The sequence below is a fragment of the Megalops cyprinoides genome, chromosome 4, assembly GCF_013368585.1.
Source record: "Megalops cyprinoides isolate fMegCyp1 chromosome 4, fMegCyp1.pri, whole genome shotgun sequence".
Taxonomy (NCBI): Eukaryota; Metazoa; Chordata; class Actinopteri; order Elopiformes; family Megalopidae; genus Megalops; species Megalops cyprinoides.
In genome coordinates this window covers 32,880,572-32,903,234 of record NC_050586.1, presented here as the reverse complement: position 1 = coordinate 32,903,234, position 22,663 = coordinate 32,880,572, and the positions used below count along the sequence as shown (strand labels likewise).

The window sequence follows — 22,663 nt, the reverse complement described above, 5'->3', positions numbered from 1 at the left end:
AACAAAACAAAACAAAACAAAGCAAAAAAAAAAAAAAAACTCAAAAAAAATGGCCCTACCACATGTTACATTGATTATTCCTGCACGTACCTGTAGACTCACGAGAAAGGTTGACCTCGTATGTTATGATTAATGGCACAGGCTCCTTGACAGTAGAAAGCAACCCATTTGGTCATTAATAGTATAAAATATTGATTATAAAACTAAAACTGTTGTTAAACATTTGTTAAACAGAAATGAACAGATCCTGCAGCTCTAACGTCCTAGGATCTGTCTGTTACCCTTGTTGATGATGATCTGGACTTGAATTCACATCACAGTTGTCTACTGTAATTTCTTTTTCTGGAGAATGTTGGAGATGTCCAATAAAGGCTGGGTTTCAGCTGACAGTTCAGTGAAACCAATGGAGGGCTCAACTGCTTCTCAATACCAGGCTATTTTGCAAGAAGCTCACTGTGTGCAAAGAATCATCTGCTCACAGTAGGCATAGATGGACATGTCTGTCACTGTTGTGTCATTTTGACAACATGGATGTAAAGTAAAAAAAAAAAAAAAATCAAATAGTTAAATCTGAAACTTTACATTTCTATTGATATCAACATAAGACCATAATTAATAATAAAAACAACAACAATAAATATAATATATAAATATGATAAATATATAAATATAATAACAAAAAACACATTGGGCAGTAGTGTGGTATAGTGCTGAGGAGCAGGGCTTGTAACCCAGCTTGTTGGTTTAGTGTCCCATTGGGGCACTGCTGTTGTACCCTTGGACAAGGTAGTTAATCCACAATTGCCTCAGTAAATGCCCTGCTGTATAAATGATAAAATGGTAACCTATATTACTGGCTGTGGATAAGAGCATCTGCCAAATGACAATAATGCAATGTTTTGGGGAGTTTCCCTTGAAAAAAAAATGTTCCACCAGCGCCACATGATGCTGTCTGCATGACCACTTTAAAAAAGCTCACTACGTGGAAAGTCCCTCATTGTGCCACCCTCTGTATCCTTCTACAAGGTGTCATTTTGATTCTTTTATAAGTTCAAACAGCAGACCGCATCAGTACAGCGCTGTTGTTTTTTTGCCTCTTCAAATTTTGCTTCCTTTGCAATAACATCATTTAACATATTCTAATATGATATCCATGTAATCTAATACTGGATATTACATAACGCAGCAAAATATTGATAGAGAGTTTGTTGCTGTGGCGACTGGATCAGACCATGCAGGCGTTGCTCTGTGTGAGCATGTGCAGTTTGTTTCTGGTAGTGTGAATAGACAGGTCGCAGCAAACAACGTTACACTAGAGCCAGCAGACCTGTGAGGCATATTGGCTTTCGTGAGAGAGCAGTGTTTGACACCTAACCTGAGGGCATCCAGTGGTGTTCCCTGAGCACAAAATGACACAAATTCATTTTTGCATGCTTGACATTAATGATGATTCTTCACAAAACCGGTTTAAGATGATCCAACGTGTAAATGCAAAAAAGGTTTCGTCTCAAAATAAATGCGTGACCAAACTAAGGGGGTGTTGGAACACGTAACAAGACGAGCTTTTGTGCCAGTAAAAAAAAATCTTCAAGGCAGAGTTTCAGTTTGGCAAAAATGGCCAAAATGAAAACTGTAACATACTCTGAATATATCATTCAAGTATAAAAAGGCTGCTTCTTGCAAACTCCCACTCAAGCAGTGAACACATCCAGACTCATTCATCCCAGATGTGATATGATGTATCTACCTTCAAGGTACTATGACTGTGGATTTCATTAATAGTATACATAGGCAGCATTGATTATGTTGATACTATACATAGATAGTGTTATGCTGATAGTATACATAGATTGCTTTGATTATGTTGATAGTGCACATAGATAGCATTGTTTATGTTCACAGTATACAGTACATTGAGAGCATAAGTTATTCTGACAATATACATAGATAACATTGGTTATGTTGATAGTATACATAGGTAACATTGATTGTGTTGATAAGCTTTGATTATGTTGCTAGTATACATACTGTGGATAGCAAAGATGAGCGAAGCTTTGTCCAGTGCATAACTCTGATTTAAATTTTCATTTCCGTTTCATTTCCTTTTCAAAAGGGCCATGCCTCACATTTTAAAAATTTGTTATTGCTCAGGCCTCTGCCTAACACTGCTGCTGTCTAGGAACAATGATGAATAAATCTATCTGTGTGTGTGTGTGTGTGTGGTGGGGAGGATCAATGGTTTCAGATCCATGTTGCATTATCAACTCTAGTAACAATGATGGATAAATCTATGTGTGTGTGTGGGTGTGTGTGTGGCAAGAAGGATCAATGATGTTTGCACTCATATTGCATTATCATCTCCAGGGGGAAAATACTGATCAGGGGAGCGGAAGGGCCTATGTGGGTTGAAGCGCGGCATGGCCCTAAGCCACCAACACATGAAAAGGCTTGGTAAAGCTCAGGCGGATTAATGGCACCCAGTGTTCTCAGAGCCCCAAACCCTGGCCCGTCTACGCTGACAATGATCCCCTCTCTACAGCCCAAAGACCCTCCATTCTTTATCCTGATCCTCCCCATAAAGGGTTATTGCAGAGCTGCCAATTGACCATGAGCACTTCAATTCACTACTAGGCACATGCACGCCCCCCCAAATCCCTCTCATCAGAAACTGAACTGAACTGAACTGAAGTCTGTCATAGTGTTAGCATGGAGGAACTCATTCTTTGTACCAGAAAATAGTTCATCCCTGTAAATTTCTATTGCCTGTTCATCATTATTGTTGTTTATTTGCTTAGCAGATGCTAGGGCTGACTTGTAGAGCCTATGTTCGCCCACCTGGGTATCAGCACGGCATTTTTCTGCTTACCTGAGCAGCTTCCCAGCTATTCTACATCACCATGCCTTAATGTGCGCCCACCCAGGCAAAGACCTGACCTAAGTATCAGTGTCCGCGACTCCCTGAAAAGGAATGGAAAAACTCAATCAGTCAGACCAATTGCATGAGAAGCTCATGTGGAAGGGGCTCCAGAAGGTTCCACAGGGCCCCCGGAGGATCGTGGGACCAGGTGCGACTCCATGCGCCACGACCAGCTTTCAGAAGGGGCAGAACGGGCAGCCCCTCCACGGGCCTGTCCAGGCACCTGACCGCTGCCTGGCGCCCCAGCGTTTCGGCCAAATCCCAAGAGGCGTCGCCCGCCCGCGCCCGGCCCAGCCTAGCCCGCCTCAGCGGGCTATGAATAGCGGAGGCCGGCTTTAGGCGCGTGGCGCGCATTTCCCGGCAGCCTCGCTTCTCCAGCAGCACTTTGGGGTCGCCATGGAAACAGGGACGAGTACAGCTGCTGCCTTGACATTCTTGTGTGTGCTTGTTAAAGATTACTCCTCTTTCCGTTTGCTCTTCCTCCCCTCGTTTCCCCTCACAGGTGACATTAGCACTTGTGTAATGTGGAGGCGCGTGGCTTAAGCCATTAGCTTTTATTTTTCCCTCCTGCTTCCACATTATTAAAAAAAGAAAAGTCCCGTTTCCACCATTAACATCAAAGATTACACAAGAAGTTGATGGGTGTGTCACATGGCAAGCATCTCTGCATTCACTGGATATTGAAACACATTGAGGGAATGGTAATGGTGCCTACTTAAATGGGCTGCAAACGGATGGTGCCGTAACTACACAGACCTTGAGAGAGGGCCTTTCCCCGCAGCAACACAAGCACTGGCTCAACTGACCCACGAGACTGACGAGGTCTGGTAAACTGTGCGAGCTGACATGCGGCTAAGAGAGAGCGCTGCCGCTTTTTTAAAAAAAGCAGCTGACACGTGCTTTGAGGGTTCTCCTTCTTTCCGGCCCGCTGCACAGCTGCGACGAGATGACATGTTCCATCAGGACTGAGAGAAACCCACCTGGGAATACTCTGGAATGAGTGCCCTCAGCCATCAGCCTGGCAGGAGATGAGGCAGTGTGGGCCCACAATGGAGGCTGAGCTGTGTGTGTGTGTGTGTGTGTGTGTGTGTGTGTGTGTGTCCGCGTGGGCCTCTTGGCATCTCTCCCCGGAGAAGATCATAAGGCAGAGAAACAGGAGACCCGTGTTTCTCATGTCCCTGCAGCTTCTCCAGGGAAACTCCCAGAATACATGAGGGATGTCACGTCCCTCTCTGGCGCGAACGTGCCCACTCTCCGAATCTGTTGAGCTGCGAAATCAACCCCCCCCTCACCCCCCCTACCCCTACTGGTTCACCCAGTTCTGCATGCACGTGGCACACCAGAATGAGCACCCCTTCAAATGGATGGGGGGGGGGGTGAGCTCATTTTTTTTTACCTCCACACTTTTAGTGAATGTCAGCTCTCTGCGGGCATCAGGTTCTGAGTAAACAGACAGATTGAGGCGTCTGCATTTCTGCCCCATTTAGCGCTCGCTGTTTGTTCACAGTTATAATATTACTGTGTCAGGCCCCGGCTGTTTCACAACACCAGAGGATTGCACCTGGACACATGTCCAAAGCATTGCCCAAACTGCAGAGTGTCACCTTTTATAGGTGGTCTATTTCCAGAGCATTCCAGTGGTTTTAGATTCTGATAGGGGGGGAGGGGACCCAATGGCCTTGCTTATTCCATTGAATGATTGCAGTGTGTGCAGATCCTTGCATAGCGCACAGAGACTGCGCAGGAAATCACACACCAGCTGAAGACAGGTTTGTCAGATTTGTTCGATGGCAGGTGAGCTTCTGAAATGGGGTGATGGGTGGTGCGTAGCGGGGTTCAGAGAGTACGGAGTGAGTACGTTTTGGGTCAGTGGCACAGGGTCAGGTAAGGGGGGCTAGTTTGCCTGCAATGGGGTCAGGTTCAGGTTTCTGCGGTGTAGTGGCATGAGTGACAGGGCAGCTGGTGACCTCAGCTCAGAAAAGCACCAACACACCTCTCTGCTCGTGCTCTACATGCGCATTTTGTCATCCCCCGTGTCTCCTTTCACCAGCTCTGCAGCCAGCAGCTTCCAAGGAATCCAATCATTCTCACAAAACCTAACTGCGAAAAAGCAGGAAATACTGAAACCGACAGCTGAATTCCTTCACTCAGAGAGGGTGTGTCATGGAGAGCAAGCAAAGCAATTCCCCAAAACAAGCTTAGCGAGACATCACGCGGTACACCTGAGGCTGAGCTGTTGTGATAACTCAAACTTAAAATACATAATGATCGTTTTCTCATAAACATGAGAGTCCTTCATGTTAAAAGGAGGAATAGCACGAAGCTGATGAACGCTGATAACCCCTTACTGTACCTTCTTGTAATACAGTGCCTGTTAAGTTCTTCATTCACCCTTTTGTGGTTGGCAGGTGAGGTACAGTGGTTAAGGAGCTCAGCCTATAACTCAGAAATTCTCGTTTTATTTTGAGGTAGGGTTCCACTGTTGTACCATTGAACAAAGTTCTCAAGCTGAACAGTTCAGCAAATATCCACCCGAACGATAAAACTGTATGTTGTCCTGGACAGGAATGTCCGCTCGACAAATAAACAATGCAATGATAATTATTTAGAGCACAAGTGATTAGTAACTGTAACCATGGTGATAAAGTGTATATTCAAAAATGATTTTGAATATTTTGGAGTGCCACAAATATGGGATCACAGTACATGGTTCTGGGTTTTGTGTAAAAACCTAGATACCTCATAAGGTTCAACCAAACCAACAATATTCACTTTTTGGTGGGTAGGACCCAGGTAAAGGTTAGCTGACATATCAGGAAATACCAAAAATATATGTGCTGTTTGTTTACTGCATATGCATAGACTGTACTTTAACCCCATGGCATGTACATGTCTAAAACACATATAGTATACATATATGCCTGTGATGTAGTGGCAATAGACAGGAACAGTTGAAGGCGTGGTCCAGGTGATAATACAAACGCAGTGGTTTTTTGCATCACAGTGTTGAAACTGTTGTTGGATCACAACAGATTACTGACGGTAAATGACCCTGTGAGTGGGCGGCATCCCTCAAACCAGGGCTGTGAGGCAGTTTCACAACAGCGTGCAGGTACTGATGAGACACACCCAGACCTAGAGGAACGAGGAGATCTCAGAAATGGTCAGGAGGATGCTCTATGACCATATATGGTGAGAGTCTCCGTTAAATCTAAGCACTGCTCTGGGGTACCTTCTTAAAAATACAACTGTTAAGTATTAATTACTTTTTGAGGGCATGCACTGTTGGTATTGCTCGCGATAACACTGACGCATGAAACCCATTAGAAGACCTTAATGTGGAGTACATTATTCATGTGTCTTTACTTACGCTTTTAAGTTCACATTGCACACTCTGTTATCCATTTATAAAACTGGATATAAAGCACCTTGCATGAGTGAGCGCCAGCAATATCCCTCGTCTAGGACTCAAACCCAAGTGCAGTAAGGTTTACAGGCCGCCGCTCTGACCACTCCGTTAAGATGCACAATCCAATCACGAAACGGACTTGAAAAAGACACCACCTTACTAATACAACGTCCCAGTTGCGGGCAACATTTCTGCTCAAGGCATATGCTGCCATCTAACCCCCTATATTAAAATGGGATCCTCTGTCTCTCCTCACCGGTTCGTTGCCAAGGTGTAAATCCCCGACTGGCATCGCCAGGCTGGCACCGCTGCCCTCGGCCGCCCCCTCACCAGGCCCGGGCGACGGCTCCTCCCTCATGCCTGCCGCATCGCACATTTATTTCTGCGAGCGCTTTGCATCGCACTCCCATCTACATAAGGTGAAGTGCGAATGTGTCTGCGCAGACAACTGCGGGGACTGCCAGGTTTCATTTCAGCTTAACCTTATTAGTGAGGTCTATTGATAGGACGCAAGGCGGCGGCTGTTGGGGGGGTGCTGCTTTTAGGGCCTTTGCATCTGAGGCTTCGTGCTGCTTATGCCGCTTCACTGTGGGGTGGGGGGGCAGGCGTTTACAAGGGCAAAGAGAACCTTACAGGGGAAGTGTTGTGAAAGCGCTTTCTCGGTAGTTCTGCTACCACTGAAAACACGTGTCTCTCAAGCACAGATGCCGTGGGACTCTGGCAATCCATTGCACTGATGTTTCCATCTGGTCATGTTTTTGCTACATGAAAAACGCTGTCACCTTTTTCCACGAGGCTGAGGTAAAAACATTCCAGTCATTCAATTAAGTCTAACCACTGCTCTAACCGGAGCGCGAACCCACGGCCAGGATACGGCAGACCCCGCGGGCAAAGGAAGGCTTGTAGGTACGAATAAAGAGCGAATCAAAAATCCCTTTTGCGTGTCAAGTTGTTTACTCTAGTCGCACATCCGTTATTCTGGTGCGCCGGCCCACCAAGAGCCAGACAATCCAAACAGAGAAACTGCTAAGCAACACTGCTATTCTGAAACAGATGGCGTAGTCTGTTCATGTTTATTTAACAGCCGTGCACTTTCAGTGGAGATCCTCCTCGTTCCTAATTGACACGGGACAGCGCGGCGCCGGGAATGCTAATGCGGAGGAGGCTCGTCCCAGACTCCGGCGGGGGCCCTTTGGGAGCAGGTAACCGTCACCGTCACCATGCCCACCTGACTCTCTCGCCGCCCCGCTGGCGTCGGTCCCAATCGCGCCCTCTCTCTCTCTCTCGGCCCGCTCCTCTCCCTCCCTGCACCGCCCTGCCTGGCGATCCCTCCGAGTGCCTGCCAGACTAATTTAGGCATTACCCAATGCATTTTCTGCCTTGTTTGTTTCACAATTGCTGCCATATTGTTCTGCTTATTTTGCCGAGTCGCACCGTTGGCCTGTTTGAAATGAATGTCTGCGCTGCAGCTGGGGAGGGCTGAGCGGGTCTTGAAGCCAGCATAATTAACTGTTGCTGCATTTTCATTAATCTGTTTGTTTTCATGCATTCATCTATCTATCTATCTATCTATCTATCTATCTGTCTATCTGTCTATGCTTTGAGTCATCCTAACTATGGACTTGTGTTAAACATATCCACATATTAGGATGATGAATGTGATCATGATGATTATTGTGATAATGATGTTGTGATTATTATCATTACTGTTGTTACTGTTATTATTATTTGATAATATAACAATAATCTCTCTCCGTCTATGTCCTGAAGTAGTTCTTTTGTCTCCACCAAGCCCAGCGTTTCCAGCCCTCTCTTCTCATTCATCTATTTCTATTTATCCATTCAGCTGAGGAAACAACGGGGGCAATTAGCATGAACATCTGAAAGGGCCCAGAAAAAAACGGAAGCGTGCGTATGTAGCTCGATCTCCAGAGGGAGGAAAAAAAAAAACAAAAAAACTTGAAATAAACTGAGTGAATCATCACCAGAGTGTCATGTGACTATCTCCTTCTCACTTTTTCCCCCTCCGCTCTCCGTCTCGTTCCCTCAGCGTGTTTTGATAGCTGTCTATTTATACTAAATATTGCAGGAGCTGCTTCGTGTCCTCATGAGTGGTGCTCGGGCAGACTGGAGGGGTATTAGACTGTTTATCCTTGAGCTTGGGAGCCCTTCCAGCAGGATTTACGCTAAGGCAGCATAAGGCGCGCAGAGTGTGGGGAAAGATCATGCAGCACACACAAGCCTTTCAGATCTCCTGAATTTATAGCCCTTGTTAAAAGAGTAGAAACTGTGATGTATAGCCTTCCTTTATTCAGAGATTAATGAAAGATCTGGTTGACAGAGATTGACTGATATTGTCAGCGATGAGGCTTGACTCTATACAAGGGTGAGGTATATTTCATATTATGAAGTACTTATAAAGGTGAACAGGGTCACACTATTAAAACTGCTCAAGTCACACCCTCAGAACAGAGTAGGAAGTAGGTGTATGAGAATAAAATTGTAGCTCTCTAAACTCCCCTCAAGGATTATACAGGCGACGCCACTTATTTTTGGCTTATAAAATACTTATGAAAAAAAAATAAATAAAAAAAACTCTAAATGAAAAACACTTGAAGCAAAGGACCTCTTTCATTCATAATACTAAGAGAGATCTATTCTCGTCTTTCTCATGAATAAAAAATGCCGGTACGTCTGCTGGGTTTTCTGAATGGGGTCATTGCTGCTGGTCTGTGGAACCCCTTAAAAACAGGCAGGTGCACACAGGTGTGCACACACACAATTTTTTCCTTAAACTTCCAAGAACTCAAAGATGCCTCTGGCATCCAAACCAAATGGAAAATTCAGACGTCTTGTGGTGGTAGAAGGTAAGCACAAAATTTAACAATAAGTCCCAAGAGGGGTCCTTCATCAGACTTGTTTCAAAGTATAAATGTCTGAATGGAAGTGAACAATAATTGTTTGGTTCCTCACACACAGACTCTTCAGGGCATTGGCCCTGAGAAGTTACTTTTATATCATAGGGAAGTAGAACGTCAAACTCTGATTATGCTTCTGGATCATCAGCGGGTGACAATGCCGCACGGAATTATGGGAATAGAACAATCTGTTGGAGACGATGTTTAGAATGGAGGAGTGAATGTGAACGGAATTAAAAAAGGCTTGTCTTTCACGAGAGGTAGAGACACCCATTCAGTCCCAGTAGCGGAGAGACAATTACTTGAGCAGGGTGGCAGAATCAGGAAAATCTCTGTCAGACCAGTACCACTTCTGCTCTGATTCTGAGAATATAAATCAAACCTGAAGTAACAATCAGTGTTATCACTCCAGAGGAGCTGTGAATCAACCTTTTCTACAAACTCAAGTTATGGGTCTTTTTGATAGTAACAGCAGTAGTAGTCATAGTACTAATAACAAAAACAACAACAACACTAATTATACTATACTAATAGCTTTCATTCATAAAGCACCTATCATGTTGTATCCCTATGTGTTTGTCCCAAGTTGTAGTCTATGCATCATTGCTATCTATAGACAGCATGACACTACACATAATGTGGTAATGCATAGTTATTTCTCCTTCTAGACCATTCAGTTGGGTGAGATATTAGAGTACACTATTGAACGGTGTTACAATGTGATGTAGAGGACAGCGGAGTGCACTAGTATGTTATATGGTAATGTGCCCTGGAGCTCTGTCCTGCACAGCAGAAAGCATTATTGAATTTTGCACTGAACTGGGATCAGGCTGTTCATCTAAGCATGGTGACCTTAAAACTGTGTCTCTACTCCAGTTTTTGATGGGAGGCATTACATAACGCCATTAGAGACCAGCGATTGGGGTTCCTGTCAACTTTGTCGTTCTGTATATTCCTAAAGCTGGTGCAATATTCTCACCAAGTGATTCTACCTCACTCTCTGTGTACTGTAATTCCTCCAAACACCATTTATTTACAACTGTACAAAGACATCTGTGAGGCCTAACCCCAATAAAGGTGCATGCCTAAGTGTAAGTTTGCAGGTGAAATGAGCAAAGCTGTTACCTGTCCAAAATGATCCCAGACCAGGATATTAACATTCTGCACTTGATAATTCAACAGTCAGACTCTGGATACATTACCAGTGTGAAAGCTGGAATTCTCTGCTGTGGAGATGGTTTGTGGTATAAATATTGTCATACCAGCTATATCATTAAATCTGTAGACATCTGCTGTGACTGGTAACCATCAACTCCATAAGGAAAACCTAGAATGTTTTGATATTCAGAAATGGATCCTTGCACGTCATAAGAATACAAAAAGCAAAAAAAAAAAACTACCAGGGTGCGAAGCAGCAGTAAAATCTATAAGAGACTACCGATAAATATTTATAAATAATAAATGATAAGTATTGCAGCGTTGCTGGAGAATTGACTACAACTTCATGTAAGCATGGAACATCATCTACTGGTGAAAGTTGGAATTGCACTCATCTCATTGACAAGAAAATTCGGTGTTCAACAGATAGTAACGATACAACTTAGCGTACCAGTTTTTCAGCAACCATCTCAACAACCTGGTGCTTATTTTTGTTATTATTTGGTCTATCCCACAAGTAGAAATAGATGTACCACATTAAATTTGGTTAGCATGGCAGTTATTGCACAGAAACGTATACAGAAACGTATGTATAATTGGATACAATAAACATGAGTTGTATGAAGAACAGTAGTTACTTGTTCAGACCCTGTCAGGAACAGAAAGTTACACGTTTTGACAGCTTTCAGTTTATTGTTATTAAGGTTTCAAGATGTCTGCATACAGCTCACCAAATATATCACTTAGGTATTTATACTGAAACTATTATTTCTTTTCCTATGAATAAATAAAAAAGTATGTGTAAAATACAGTAATATTTAATACCATGAGGGATGGCACCATGGCATCGAAATAGTACCATTCCTTTGTGGTAACCTAGTATGAATATTCTGCATAGAGAAAATAGTTATTGAACAAGGGACCCTCCTTGCTCCAAATTTGACTAACCAACTGCGTATTTATACCAACCCAGCTCTGATCAAATGGATAAATGGGATAAATCACTTCGTTTTGTTCTCATATTCTGTTGTTCCAAGCGTTTGATATTGCTAGGCAACCTCGTTACCAAACGCGTAATGGGAAGGCGGGAGTGCCAAACAGTGGAAGTGCCGTCGTCTCAAACTGAACGGACACGGTTCTGTGCTAGCGTGTTCTTTAAAGGTAATTTGATTAACTGGAAATTAATCTAATGTTCTCTTTGTTGCTTAGGAATAGCAGGCAAGCTAATTAGTTACAGTCTGCCTCATTTAACAAATTAGTCAAATGGCTGTATATGATTGATTGATTTATTGATTGGAGAATTTATCTTAAATTCAGTAGATACAAAAGCTAAGGTTAGTACAACGATGGGAGGTAATGCTATTTCCAGCAGGATCCTAAGTTGTCGTTCATTCCACCACTGGTGAGCTCGGGGAGAGAAAGATCGAGGCTTAGATATGGAGGACCGACACTGCCTGCCAGTATGAAATATCTCTAGAGCCAGAAGAGAGAATAGAGGGAAGCTATTGAAGTCAAGCAGGTGGAGATTGGCTAAGGGCGGTAAGCGAACATTTTGAAACAAATACTGGTATCAACAGAGAGGCAGTGGATGAAACCTACCAAAACAGTGGCACACAAATTAAAGCAAACATTAGACAAAGGAGATGTGCATGAACTTTAAAAGACAGCTTATATCCTGTTGGGAAATTGGGGGAGCCAGATGGATGACTGGGTGTTACTGTGTGAGAAAACGCTCTTAAACTGTTGTACTGCAGCTGCGTATGATTTGCACTGTTCACACGTTGACGTGAATAATGGTACAGAGATTTTATTCCAGGTCACCCATAAAGTTAAATCACTGCCACATCACAAACACCATATCACACGCAAACACACTCACGGACACTGAGCTCAAAGTAGTATATATATAATGCGTGCACTTTAGAGGGGGTTAGGTTTATATGCTATAAAATGTCCTTTTAAATGGATGCACACTCTTTTTCTGTACCTAACAAAAGAATAACTGCCATGAAAATTGATGCAAAAAAAATTGATGCGAAAGATGCAATCAGAGAAAAAAAGGCTCCAAATTGCTTGTTACTCCAATATGAACTGCAAAAAAATAAATAAACAAATAAATAAATAAAAGACTGATTTGGGCACAAGATATTTATATCTACAGAACATGTGCATATGTGTGTGGGAAGTTGGCATGTGCTAATTCTCAGCCGTGGCACCTGTCTGCCAGCTACAATGCCTCCTGCTACACCCAAGTCACGGGCAAAGAAAGGGAGCCATTCTGCATCCCCCGGACCCCCGCAGGTGCAAAACCTCGACACCGATGATATCGTCTCTGGCCGCCTCACCAGATCCGACTGGGACTCCGTGATAGCCCAGGAGGAGGGAGAGGAGGTGGTAGCAGGGGTTCTGGATGAATTCATGTCCGATGTGATGGAGAGGTGCTACAATGTGTACTTGCAGAAACAGGTGAGACTGTTGTCACCTGTGTTTCAACGCTTAACACAGCTGACGGATGCTTACCATTAACCTTGGGATGTTGCAAGCATTTAATGTTTTCTACCTCATTGATTCAACCTCAAAGAAAGTTAGACATGATACCAACCCCAGCAAGTAAATGATGTATTTTTTCAGTTCAGTCCTTCCCCGGAGGAACTACTCCTTACAAAGTCATCTGACATTGGTGGTGTGGTGAATGTGTTTGTAAAATCAGCCACTAACATGTACAGTACAAAAAACATAAATATATAGGTTACAATTTGTATATGTTATCCATTTATATGGCTGGATATTTACTGAGGCATTTCTGGGTTAAGTACCTTGCCCAAGGGTACAGCGCCCCAGCAGGAAATTGAACCAGCAACCTTTTGATTACATGCCCTGCTCATTACTAATATGTTATACTGTTGCCCAATTATTATACCATAGTATAACGGTTGGGCGGCAATTGGACTCAATTATTATATTATAATTAAGCTTGATACCTTAATGTTAATTCTCCAGGTTTTCACCAACATGTTTAATGTGTCTAATTTAATAGTCAGTCACCCCATTTTAAATGACTGCAGTCTGTAATACCTGTTCGGTGCTGAAACCAGCACATTAAATCCCCTTTTATCACTTTATTCCATCTCCATTGTTAAATCTAATCCTCTTCAACTTGGACTCATCAGACCTCACCCCATTACAATAAAATACCTGCGCATGAATAGATTCCATTCTACATCTGTTGGTGAGCTTTGTACATTTCCATAGCAATTAGGTTACTAACTGAACTCGTCTAGCTGGAAATCAGTAACAGCCCGACAGGAATGAGACCTCGGTGGCCTCACTGAGCTGTGGTTACGGCAGCCGTGTGTCAGCTTCTCCTCGCTTTCCTCCTGCACAGCTGATACCTTTCACAGTGGCCAAAGCACGAGATACACTGGTGCAGATAGCGGAGTGGCAGTTCTTGATGCAGGACAGTGGGGAAGGACCAGACAGCGCCCCCCTGTGGGTGGAGGATGTTGAGCTCCAGCCACCCGTGACTGATTCCTGGGCGCAGGGCTCTGTACCTGTGCATTCCAAACCAACACTACTCACCTCCAACCCACAGGTAATTGGACAGCCTAATGCTGTTTTTATGTCAAAGCTAAGGATCCACTGAGATACACTGTAAAAAATTAAATGATTTAAACATTTTTTCAAAGGATTAGTTTCTTTAAATTAATAAAATCCCTATAATAAAATCCTATCCTTAGCCCATTAACCAAGTACTGACAAAACTTCATTCAGATTTGGAAAACACTTCCAAGATTACAGTCAACACTCATTAATGCCAAAAACTCTATTTAAAATATAATTTCATTAGAGCTAGTACAACAGTACATTGAACAACTGGTAATAGTTATGACATCTTGATGCACAGCTAAAGAATTCTGCACAGAAATAAGTAAACTGCCTGTGTGATGAAGACATCCCTGTGATCATAGATAGGTCCTAACAGTCTGACATCTCTGCAGAGCACAGTGGAGCCATCTGCTGGAAAGGTGACTCCACAACCTGAATCAAGAGCCCAGTCAGAGAGCAGAACTGACCTGGCACAGGAGGACCCCAGTAAAGGCCAACAAGGAAGGAGAGAAAGTCAAGGTGCTGTGGGTGTGCAAACTGCAGTGCCATCCCCAGTGTCCCCAAAAAAGCGGGGTGGACAGAGGAAGTCGCAGGCGCCCCGACCCCAGCCCCTGCTTCCCGCTCTCAGGGTGGGGGGCTCCCCTGCTCTCTTGCAGGAGCTTCTCAGGAGCTCGGCGACTCCAGAGGAGCGGCACCAGACCACCTCTGTCCCAGAGGCCACGCCCCCACCTCAACGAATTGACCTCCCGGCAGTGCAGAAGCTGAACGCTGCCCACTTTTCCTGGCGCCGTTTCTGTCCTGGGTTTGAGGTGCTGGCAACGAATGCCACACAGCAGCATTCATTTACAAAAGGGGGACGTCCTACCCAAAAACTCCCGGCCCTAGAGCATTGCGAGGGGTCCTCAGAGATCCAGCAGAAGGGCGCCTCAGTTTGTCTGCTCTCCAGCAGACAACATGTTCAGGATGGGGGCCAAACCTATGGATTTACACCCCTCTCTACCAGCCTTCTACTGGAAAACATAAAGCTATCCCCTGGAGTGTCCCTCAGAGACCCCCTACTGGGTCCCATCACCCCCCTCAAAGGGTATACATCCCAGCCCGCCCAAAGATTAGATCTGAAGCCCATCCAAAATGCACTTCCTGTCCCTCTGCTCTCCCTGGACCAGCTGATGGTGAGACCACCCCTGCAGATAGCCTCCCAGCACTCATCTGGCACTACAGCACCTGGCCCCACATAACGAGTATGATGGAACACCAGCTGACCCATTTCAACTTAAAATTTATTACAGTGCAAATGACTACAAAAGGCTTTGTTTTGATACAGTGCACAATAATTAAGTCATTTTTAGAACATGTGCATTGACATTACAATAACATTTGATAATGAAGACACTTTTTCAATTGAATGGCAATTTATTCAGAATTTTTGGTTGTGTGAAACAATTTCCACATAAAAAGCTGGCATTTAATTCAACTGTAATACTTTTTTTTCCATTCTTTCTGACTGTATTTGATTGGGCATCAATCAACTTTAAGTGAAAGGTCGAGGGCAACTAAACTATACAAGGAAATACTAATGTTTTGTTTGGGCCACTTGTTTAATTCAGGTGATTCAGATGCGCACTGATTTCACCTGATCTATGTCAGCAGTTATCACTGGTGGAGTAGAGGAGAACTCCAGTCAAAATCTGTTAGATACACCGATGAGCCAAAACATTATGACCACCTGCCTAATATGCTGTTGGTCCTCCGTGTGCCACCAAAACAGCGCCGATCATGGGCACTCTGACTGGTCTGCGGCTACGCAGCCCCATAGGAAGCAGGGTGCAATGCACTGTGTGTTGTGACACATTCCTCCCGTAACCATCATTAAAATTTTCTGTGACTTGTGCCACAGTAGACCTTCTGTTGGTTTGGACTGGAAGGGATAGCGTTTGTTGCCCTCGTGCATCGATGAGCCTTGGGAGCCCAACACCCTGTCGCCGGTTTGTGGTTTGTCCCTCCTCAGACCACTGTCGTTAGGTACTCACCACTGCTGACCGGGAGCACCCCACAAGCCTTGCCGTTTCAGAGATGCTCTGACCCAGTCGTCTGGCTATAATAATTTGGCCCTTGTCAAAGTCGTTCAGGTCTTTACTCCTGCCCATTTCTCCTGAATCCAACACGTTGACTACAAGAACTGATTGTTCGCTTGCCATCTAATCTACCTAGACCTTGACATGTGCCCTTGTTTGGAGATGATCAACGTTATTCGGTTCACCTGTGAGTTTTGCGTAACAGGGACATCAAGACAAGGAGACAGCTGTAAGATATAGCTGGACCTTGGCAACCTATTTTCACCCCAAACTGTAACAACTAAAGAGAATGTCAGCAAAATTGTAGATGCAATTGTCAAGAACCGATAACGTTGTTCCTCAAAGTGATCAGGGACCCTACTGAAGCTGATAAATCTAACTGATTGGAAAGGTATTATTTTTCCATATACAATATGGTTATACACTGTTCCTCACCATTATGAATGGTCAGTTTTGTATGAAATTTAAACCCAAAGCTTAACACCGATCATGGAATGCATGTATTGATTGTGATTGTGTGTAACTTACCATATATAAAAATTTTCACTCAATTCTTTTTATTTGTCCTTATCGTCTTCTTTAGAAAGCGAATTAATTTCTCACACAAAGTAAGTTACAAACACGCCCAAGGACTGTGGTGTCAATACTTTCATCTCTCGCTGTCTTCTGCCTGAAGAGTGTCTCGTTAGCAGCATATCGCGTCATGGTTTTGCACTTTCGACTCCGCCGTTTTGCTTTAGCGTAAGACTCTTTGGTTTCGCCTTTGGCAGTCCGTCTCCTCTGCGTCCGTCAGTCACTGTCGCCGTGTGTCCTGCTGTGCAGCTGCAGGCTCCTCAGGTGCTTGTAGAGGCGGCCGCACTTGGGGCAGGGGAAGGGGGCCTCGCCCGTGTGGATCTTGACGTGCGCCTTCAGGCTGTTGCTGTGCCGGAAGGTCTTGGGGCACTGGGCGCAGGAGTAGGGCTTCTCGCCCGTGTGCCGGCGCAGGTGGATGCGGTAGGCGCCCAGCTGGCTGAAGCGCTTGCCACAGCTGTCGCAGCGGTAGGGCCTCTCCCCCGTGTGCAGCAGCATGTGGTTCTTCAGCACCTTGCCCTCGCGGAAGCCCTTGCCGCAGAGGGCGCAGACGTAGGGCCGCGAGCCCGTGTGGCTGCGCTCGTGCACGCGCAGGCCACCCAGGCCGCGGAAGGTCTTGCCGCAGTCCTTGCAGCCGTAGGGCCGCTCCGCCGTGTGCACGCGCTCGTGGGTCTTCAGCCCGCCGGAGTGGCGGAAGCCCTTGCCGCACTCGGCGCACTGGAAGCGCTTCTCGCCCGAGTGCACCAGCCGGTGGGTGAGCAGGTTGCCCGGCCGGCTGAAGCAGCGGCCGCACTCCTCGCAGTAGTAGGGCTTCTCGCGGGTGTGCGTGCGCCGGTGGTCGTGCAGGTAGACCAGGCGGGCGAAGGTCTTGCCGCAGTCCGGGCAGGGGTAGGGCCGCTCGCCCGTGTGCGTGCGCTGGTGCAGCTTGAGGTGGCCGCTCTGCCGGAAGCCCTTGCCGCACTCGGTGCAGCGGTACGGCTGCTCCCCGGAGTGGATGCGCCGGTGGGTTGCCAGGTTGGTGGAGTGGCGGAACCTCCTGCCGCAGTCCGGGCAGGGGAAGGGAAGCTCGCCAGAGTGGATCAGCGCGTGGGACCTCAGGTGGACCGCACGCCGAAAACTCTTCCCTGAGGGACCGAGAGAGAAGATGCACAGGTTTGGATGACATGGTGATGCACTGAGGGATGAGAACATTAAGGTATACAGTATGCTAAATGGAATGGTGCTGGAATGATTGGGTTTTCTTCTCTGACAATTAACCTACTTTAGAACTCATTTAAAGTTATACATTCTCAAATCAATGAAATCTGTGATCCTTCTACTTTAATTATGCAGCAAGGAATCTGTTTATATAATATATAATCTAAAAAAAAGTGTGTACAATTCAGTTCTCTCAGCTCTGTAGTTCTCCAGTTGTGTTGGGCGTGGGACTCACCGCAGTCGGTGCAGCTGTACAGCCTCTCCTCGGTGTGGGTGTTGGCGTGCCGGTTCATGTCGCAGCTGCGGGCGAACCTGCGGCCGCACTCCTGGCAGGTGAAGGGCTTGTCGCCGTTGTGGATGCGCTGGTGGGCGCGGAAGCTGGCCATCTGGGTGAAGCGCTTGGGGCAGAGCTCGCAGGCGAAGGGCCGCTCGCCGGAGTGCGTGCGCGCGTGGTTGGTCAGCACGCAGGAGTAGCGGAAGCACTTGCCGCACACCTCGCAGACGTAGGGCCGCAGGTCGCTGTGCGCCTCCTGCTGGTGGTCGCGCAGGCCCGCCACGCTGGGGAAGACAGCGTCGCAGTTCTGGCAGGGGTACCTGCCCGTGCTCCACCGCCTCCTCTCCCTCTCGACCGCCTCGCTCCTCCTCGCTTTCCTCAGCGCGCGCCGCGCCCGCTTTTTCACGCCGGCCGCCGCCTTTTTCGTTTTGGCGGCCACGCCCGTCGCGGCGGCTCGTGCCCTGGCTCTGCAGTCATTCGGACTCGAGTTCGTTCCGTCGCAGATTCCGTTAGTGTTGCCGCCGCTGTGTGGGGACGGAGCGCCGAGACCCGAGTCCTCCTCCACACCACGGCACAGCCTGCGCTCTGGGAAAACGCCCGCGCTGACGTTCTCCAGCCTCCCATCCCTCTCTCCCTTCACATAGACCAGTAGGGAATCGCACTTCTCCTCTTTGATCTCCACGAGGTCGATGGGCTCCTCCTTTATGTGGGGCAACTCCTTCCAGATCGGGTCCCCCACTTCTGCAAACTCCGTGATGCGTGCTGTGCCTGCAGTTCAGAAACAAAGCCATGAAATAACCCACAGCATCTTTTACATCAGCTGTAATGAATGTCACATGCAAAATACTTTAATAACAATCCCAGATCAATTAAAATAACAGTACTCACAAACTTCTCTTCTCACTTAAATGATCAGAAACGGCCTGATTAGCAAAGAGTAACATAATGTTAAATACATAAATACAAAGACTAAAGTAAGTAACTACAGAATACACTAGTGACTTGTTAAGCTGATTTCTTCACTGCCTAATTATCCTGCTATTTCAGTGACTTTGTAAAATAGATAACTTATTTATATATTAAATAAATATGTCATATCTAAAAAAACATGCAACTCAACAAAAAAAGGAAAGAATAATTCCTGAGCATTATCAGCCGCATGAAAACTGATCACGATATTTACCTGATGATTTTATCAGTGGATTTTATTAATGATCTCGGTCAGGCCCTTATAATTATTACTGTTTAGTGAAGCTAGTGCTTTTACACTCTGTGCATGATCACAGAGAATCCAAGACAAAATGAAAAGCCATGACAAATACAAGCAGAGCCGTACAAGCAGTGCACCATTTTACAAGACCACCCAAAACCTATCTGGTGCAGAGCTTCCTCAGAGAGCTTAAAAGAAATCATTACAGTGAGAGCGGCATCTACTGTGAGCACTGCTCAGACATTCTCAGACAGATAGGGGGGAAAAACGATCAAGAGGAACGATATCAAAAGCAGCAGGAATATCAAGACTCTGGCAGGGAGGAAAGCAAGGAGAGAGAGGAGCACAGCCTCCTCCAAGCGAAAGGCAGAGTCATTTTTACCAGGCAAGGAGAGCAAAATTCAGACTGCAAAGGATCAGTCAGGGAACACTGGGGAAGGTATGCAGAGATTTACCAGTGACTATTCTTTACACACAGGACAAAATGAAGGAAAGGGACGGGACAGACAAGACAGCAGCCGAGTGAGGCCGAGGGGGTCAAAATGAGCCTTTAAGCTGGCCGGATATGCACGTCTGTCTTCCAGCAGAAAATAAGACAACTTAAATGAAATGGGGAAAGTATTCTGCTCAATTGGCAAAGGTATTCTGTTTCTGAATACAACTAAATAGTTTTCTGCATTTTAGATGATTGTTATTAACAGTAGTGAGAAAATATACTCTTGCCATTTTGAAAAAAGAGATAATTCACCATTGATATCAATCACCATATCAATATCACAGGTTGATATCACAATTTCTGTATGGATATAAAAATGAATGCAGACCTCTTCCACATCTGCTCCACCAATGCAATATTCAAGCTGTGCAGTGACTACACATGTAAATACCAGCCCTGTTCACGGAATAGGATTTTCTTTTGTTTCACATAATGCCATTTTCGCTTGACCTGAACGAACGGTTTAACTGTCAGACCTTTGGATGATCTGAAAATTCTAATTTGCATAAATGAAGACATTCACACCATCACTTCACACCTTACGACCACACAGGCACCCCATACCGTTAGTGAAAACTGAAAAGCAGAACATTATCTCAGATAATAATATCTGCGGTCCTCGCTGTCAACTCTCTGCCCCTCAGCCCACAGTCAGAAAACACAGAGCCTGTGCCCGCTCATCTCTTCCAAGCCACTTCCTGCCGTCTCATTCCTCTCTCACTAGCATGTCCCTGCTTTCTGATGTTTCCCAGTGTTTCTTTTCTCCAACAGGCTCGCGTGACAAAGAAGAAGGAAATAAAATTTAAAAAAACAAATAAAAATAATGACCCCCCAGATCCTCCAAAAATGCCCTCTTGTGTAGTTACTTCCTTTTTTATCCGAAACCCTTACACAAGCTGCCCACCGCCCACTCAGCATATTGCCCTCCATGGCACTCTCTGCTTGATCCCCTCTGATTCAGGATTTCATTCTAAGCATTCGATGGAAACAACTCCTCTCCCTGCAATAGAATCTCCAATCATGTGCTGGTGTCTATCCACTGCCTTCAAAATGAGACCCCCCCCCCCCCCCCCACACACACACACACACACACACACACACAAGTGAGGCCCTGCTGTCTACTCCTCAAAACTGGAGCTAGAGGGTCTGATGGACAGCTTGTCTAAGAGCTTTAGAGACAGAAATAAAAATGAGACAGCAGAACAGTAGTTTGTTGGGCTGGGAATCAAGACTAAAGCCCTTTTAAAAGAGGCATATTGTGAGCATTTTTAAGCGGGATTATGTCCCTGAATGCAGAGGAGTGAGACTGATCTCAGTCAGATAGAGAGGGTGAAGCTGTAAGTGTAGGAAGAAGCATATTTCAGTGCAGAAGTGGGCAAGAGAGGATTAGAGAGGAACTGTATATAAGTTGAATATAAGAGACATTTATATCACATTATTTCCTCAGCAAACTCCGCTATCCACATCTTCGATTTTACATGTCACCCGTTTATACAGCTGGATCAGGGTTAAACAGCACTGCCCCAACAGGGAATCAAACCAGCAGCCTAGCAAACAGCTACAAGTCCTGTCACATACCTTGATGTCGTACCACCTACCCTCAAGCGGGCATAGCACATCACTGAGGGCAGCTTTGAATGCTGATGAGTTTCCACACAGTTATTAAAAGTCTGGTCTTGTAACCAGAAATTTATATCTTCAAATCCCAGATATGGCACTACTTTGGTTCCCTTGAGCAAGGAGTCTCACCTCGCTTGCTTCAGTAAATACACAATTGTTCAAATGAATAAACTGGAGGCTAAAAAAGTCTAAAACCAAGGGATACTATATACTATATTCATTGGATTTTGCGATGGTGGCATTAAGATAAAGTTTAAGATGAGCACAGCCTTGCCCAGGCATACAACAGTTTTGCACCACCCAAGATAAACTCCAGTTCTGAGGTCCACACTTAGATTTGCCCACCAGCCACCTGGCTACTTACTCATAGACCACACAGTCTAGCATCATTAGAACTATAAAGCTGCAGACAAGATTGGATACTTGTCCAAAGCCAGATCCTGCAACCTCAATGAACTCAAATGGCAATGCATAATTACTTGTTGGCAATTTATAGTAAATGAAGTATCTACCGTTACGGATGAGGATTATATTATTAACAGTCCCGCGCCAGCTAACTGAATTCACCTGATGTGATGCAACGCTGTATTTATTTTTTGGTCTCTGACACAAACATTTTATAGAGGCATTATGTTTCCAACATCAGACATCTAGCTATCTTGCTAATCTGCAGTGCAGAGGATTTTAACTACTTAGCTACGACAGAGCATCTGTGTAAAAAAAGCCCCGCATATTCCTCCCGATGACATGACTTTCACCTCATGCTGAAGCAAAAAAAAAAAAAAAAAGGTTACACGTCGGAACTAAACACGTAAACGCTTCCCTCGAACAAATACTAACAATATAGCGAAAAACAGATCACAAACGGTGAAAATAATAACAGTTAACAAGCACACAAAACAATTTGTGAACAGCTAGCTAGCTGTGCTACCTTTTGTGTTTTTGATCAGACGCTTTTTTGGCCTCGTCATCATTTTTCCGGTCTTTCTCCTGTTGTTCTCCTCTCAGCTGGCTTTGTTGATGCTAAACTAAAGAACCAAAATTCATGAATGAAGAGGCAAACCGCATTTCCTTGAACCCCCCCGAACCCACACAGTCTGTACCTGCCTCACGATGATAAAAACCAGCCATATTTCCTTACCCATGCTAGTCCGTGTAAGAGAGTTTAAACCACCACCCCTTTCTAAGTAAAACACCAATCGCATGTGGCAAC

General features: G+C 45.3%; 2 protein-coding genes across 2 annotated transcripts in view; both read right to left on the bottom strand.

Moving 5' to 3' along the window:
- Positions 1 to 6,644, bottom strand: part of rhobtb4 (Rho related BTB domain containing 4) — a 48,668-nt gene extending 42,024 nt beyond the window's left edge. Inside the window, exon 1 of the mRNA XM_036527756.1 lies at positions 6,583 to 6,644. The gene's annotated coding sequence lies outside the window, so the exon portion shown is untranslated. The remainder of the gene's footprint in view (positions 1 to 6,582) is intronic.
- Positions 6,645 to 16,623: 9,979 nt separating this feature from the next.
- Positions 16,624 to 22,589, bottom strand: LOC118777049 (gastrula zinc finger protein XlCGF57.1-like). Its single transcript, XM_036527764.1, has 3 exons — positions 22,382 to 22,589; positions 18,086 to 18,892; positions 16,624 to 17,777 (listed from the first exon to the last, which is right to left on the bottom strand). Exons 1-3 carry the CDS (start codon positions 22,422 to 22,424, stop codon positions 16,873 to 16,875), a joined length of 1,755 nt encoding a protein of 584 aa, XP_036383657.1. The 5' UTR covers positions 22,425 to 22,589; the 3' UTR covers positions 16,624 to 16,872.
- Positions 22,590 to 22,663: the final 74 nt, after the last annotated feature.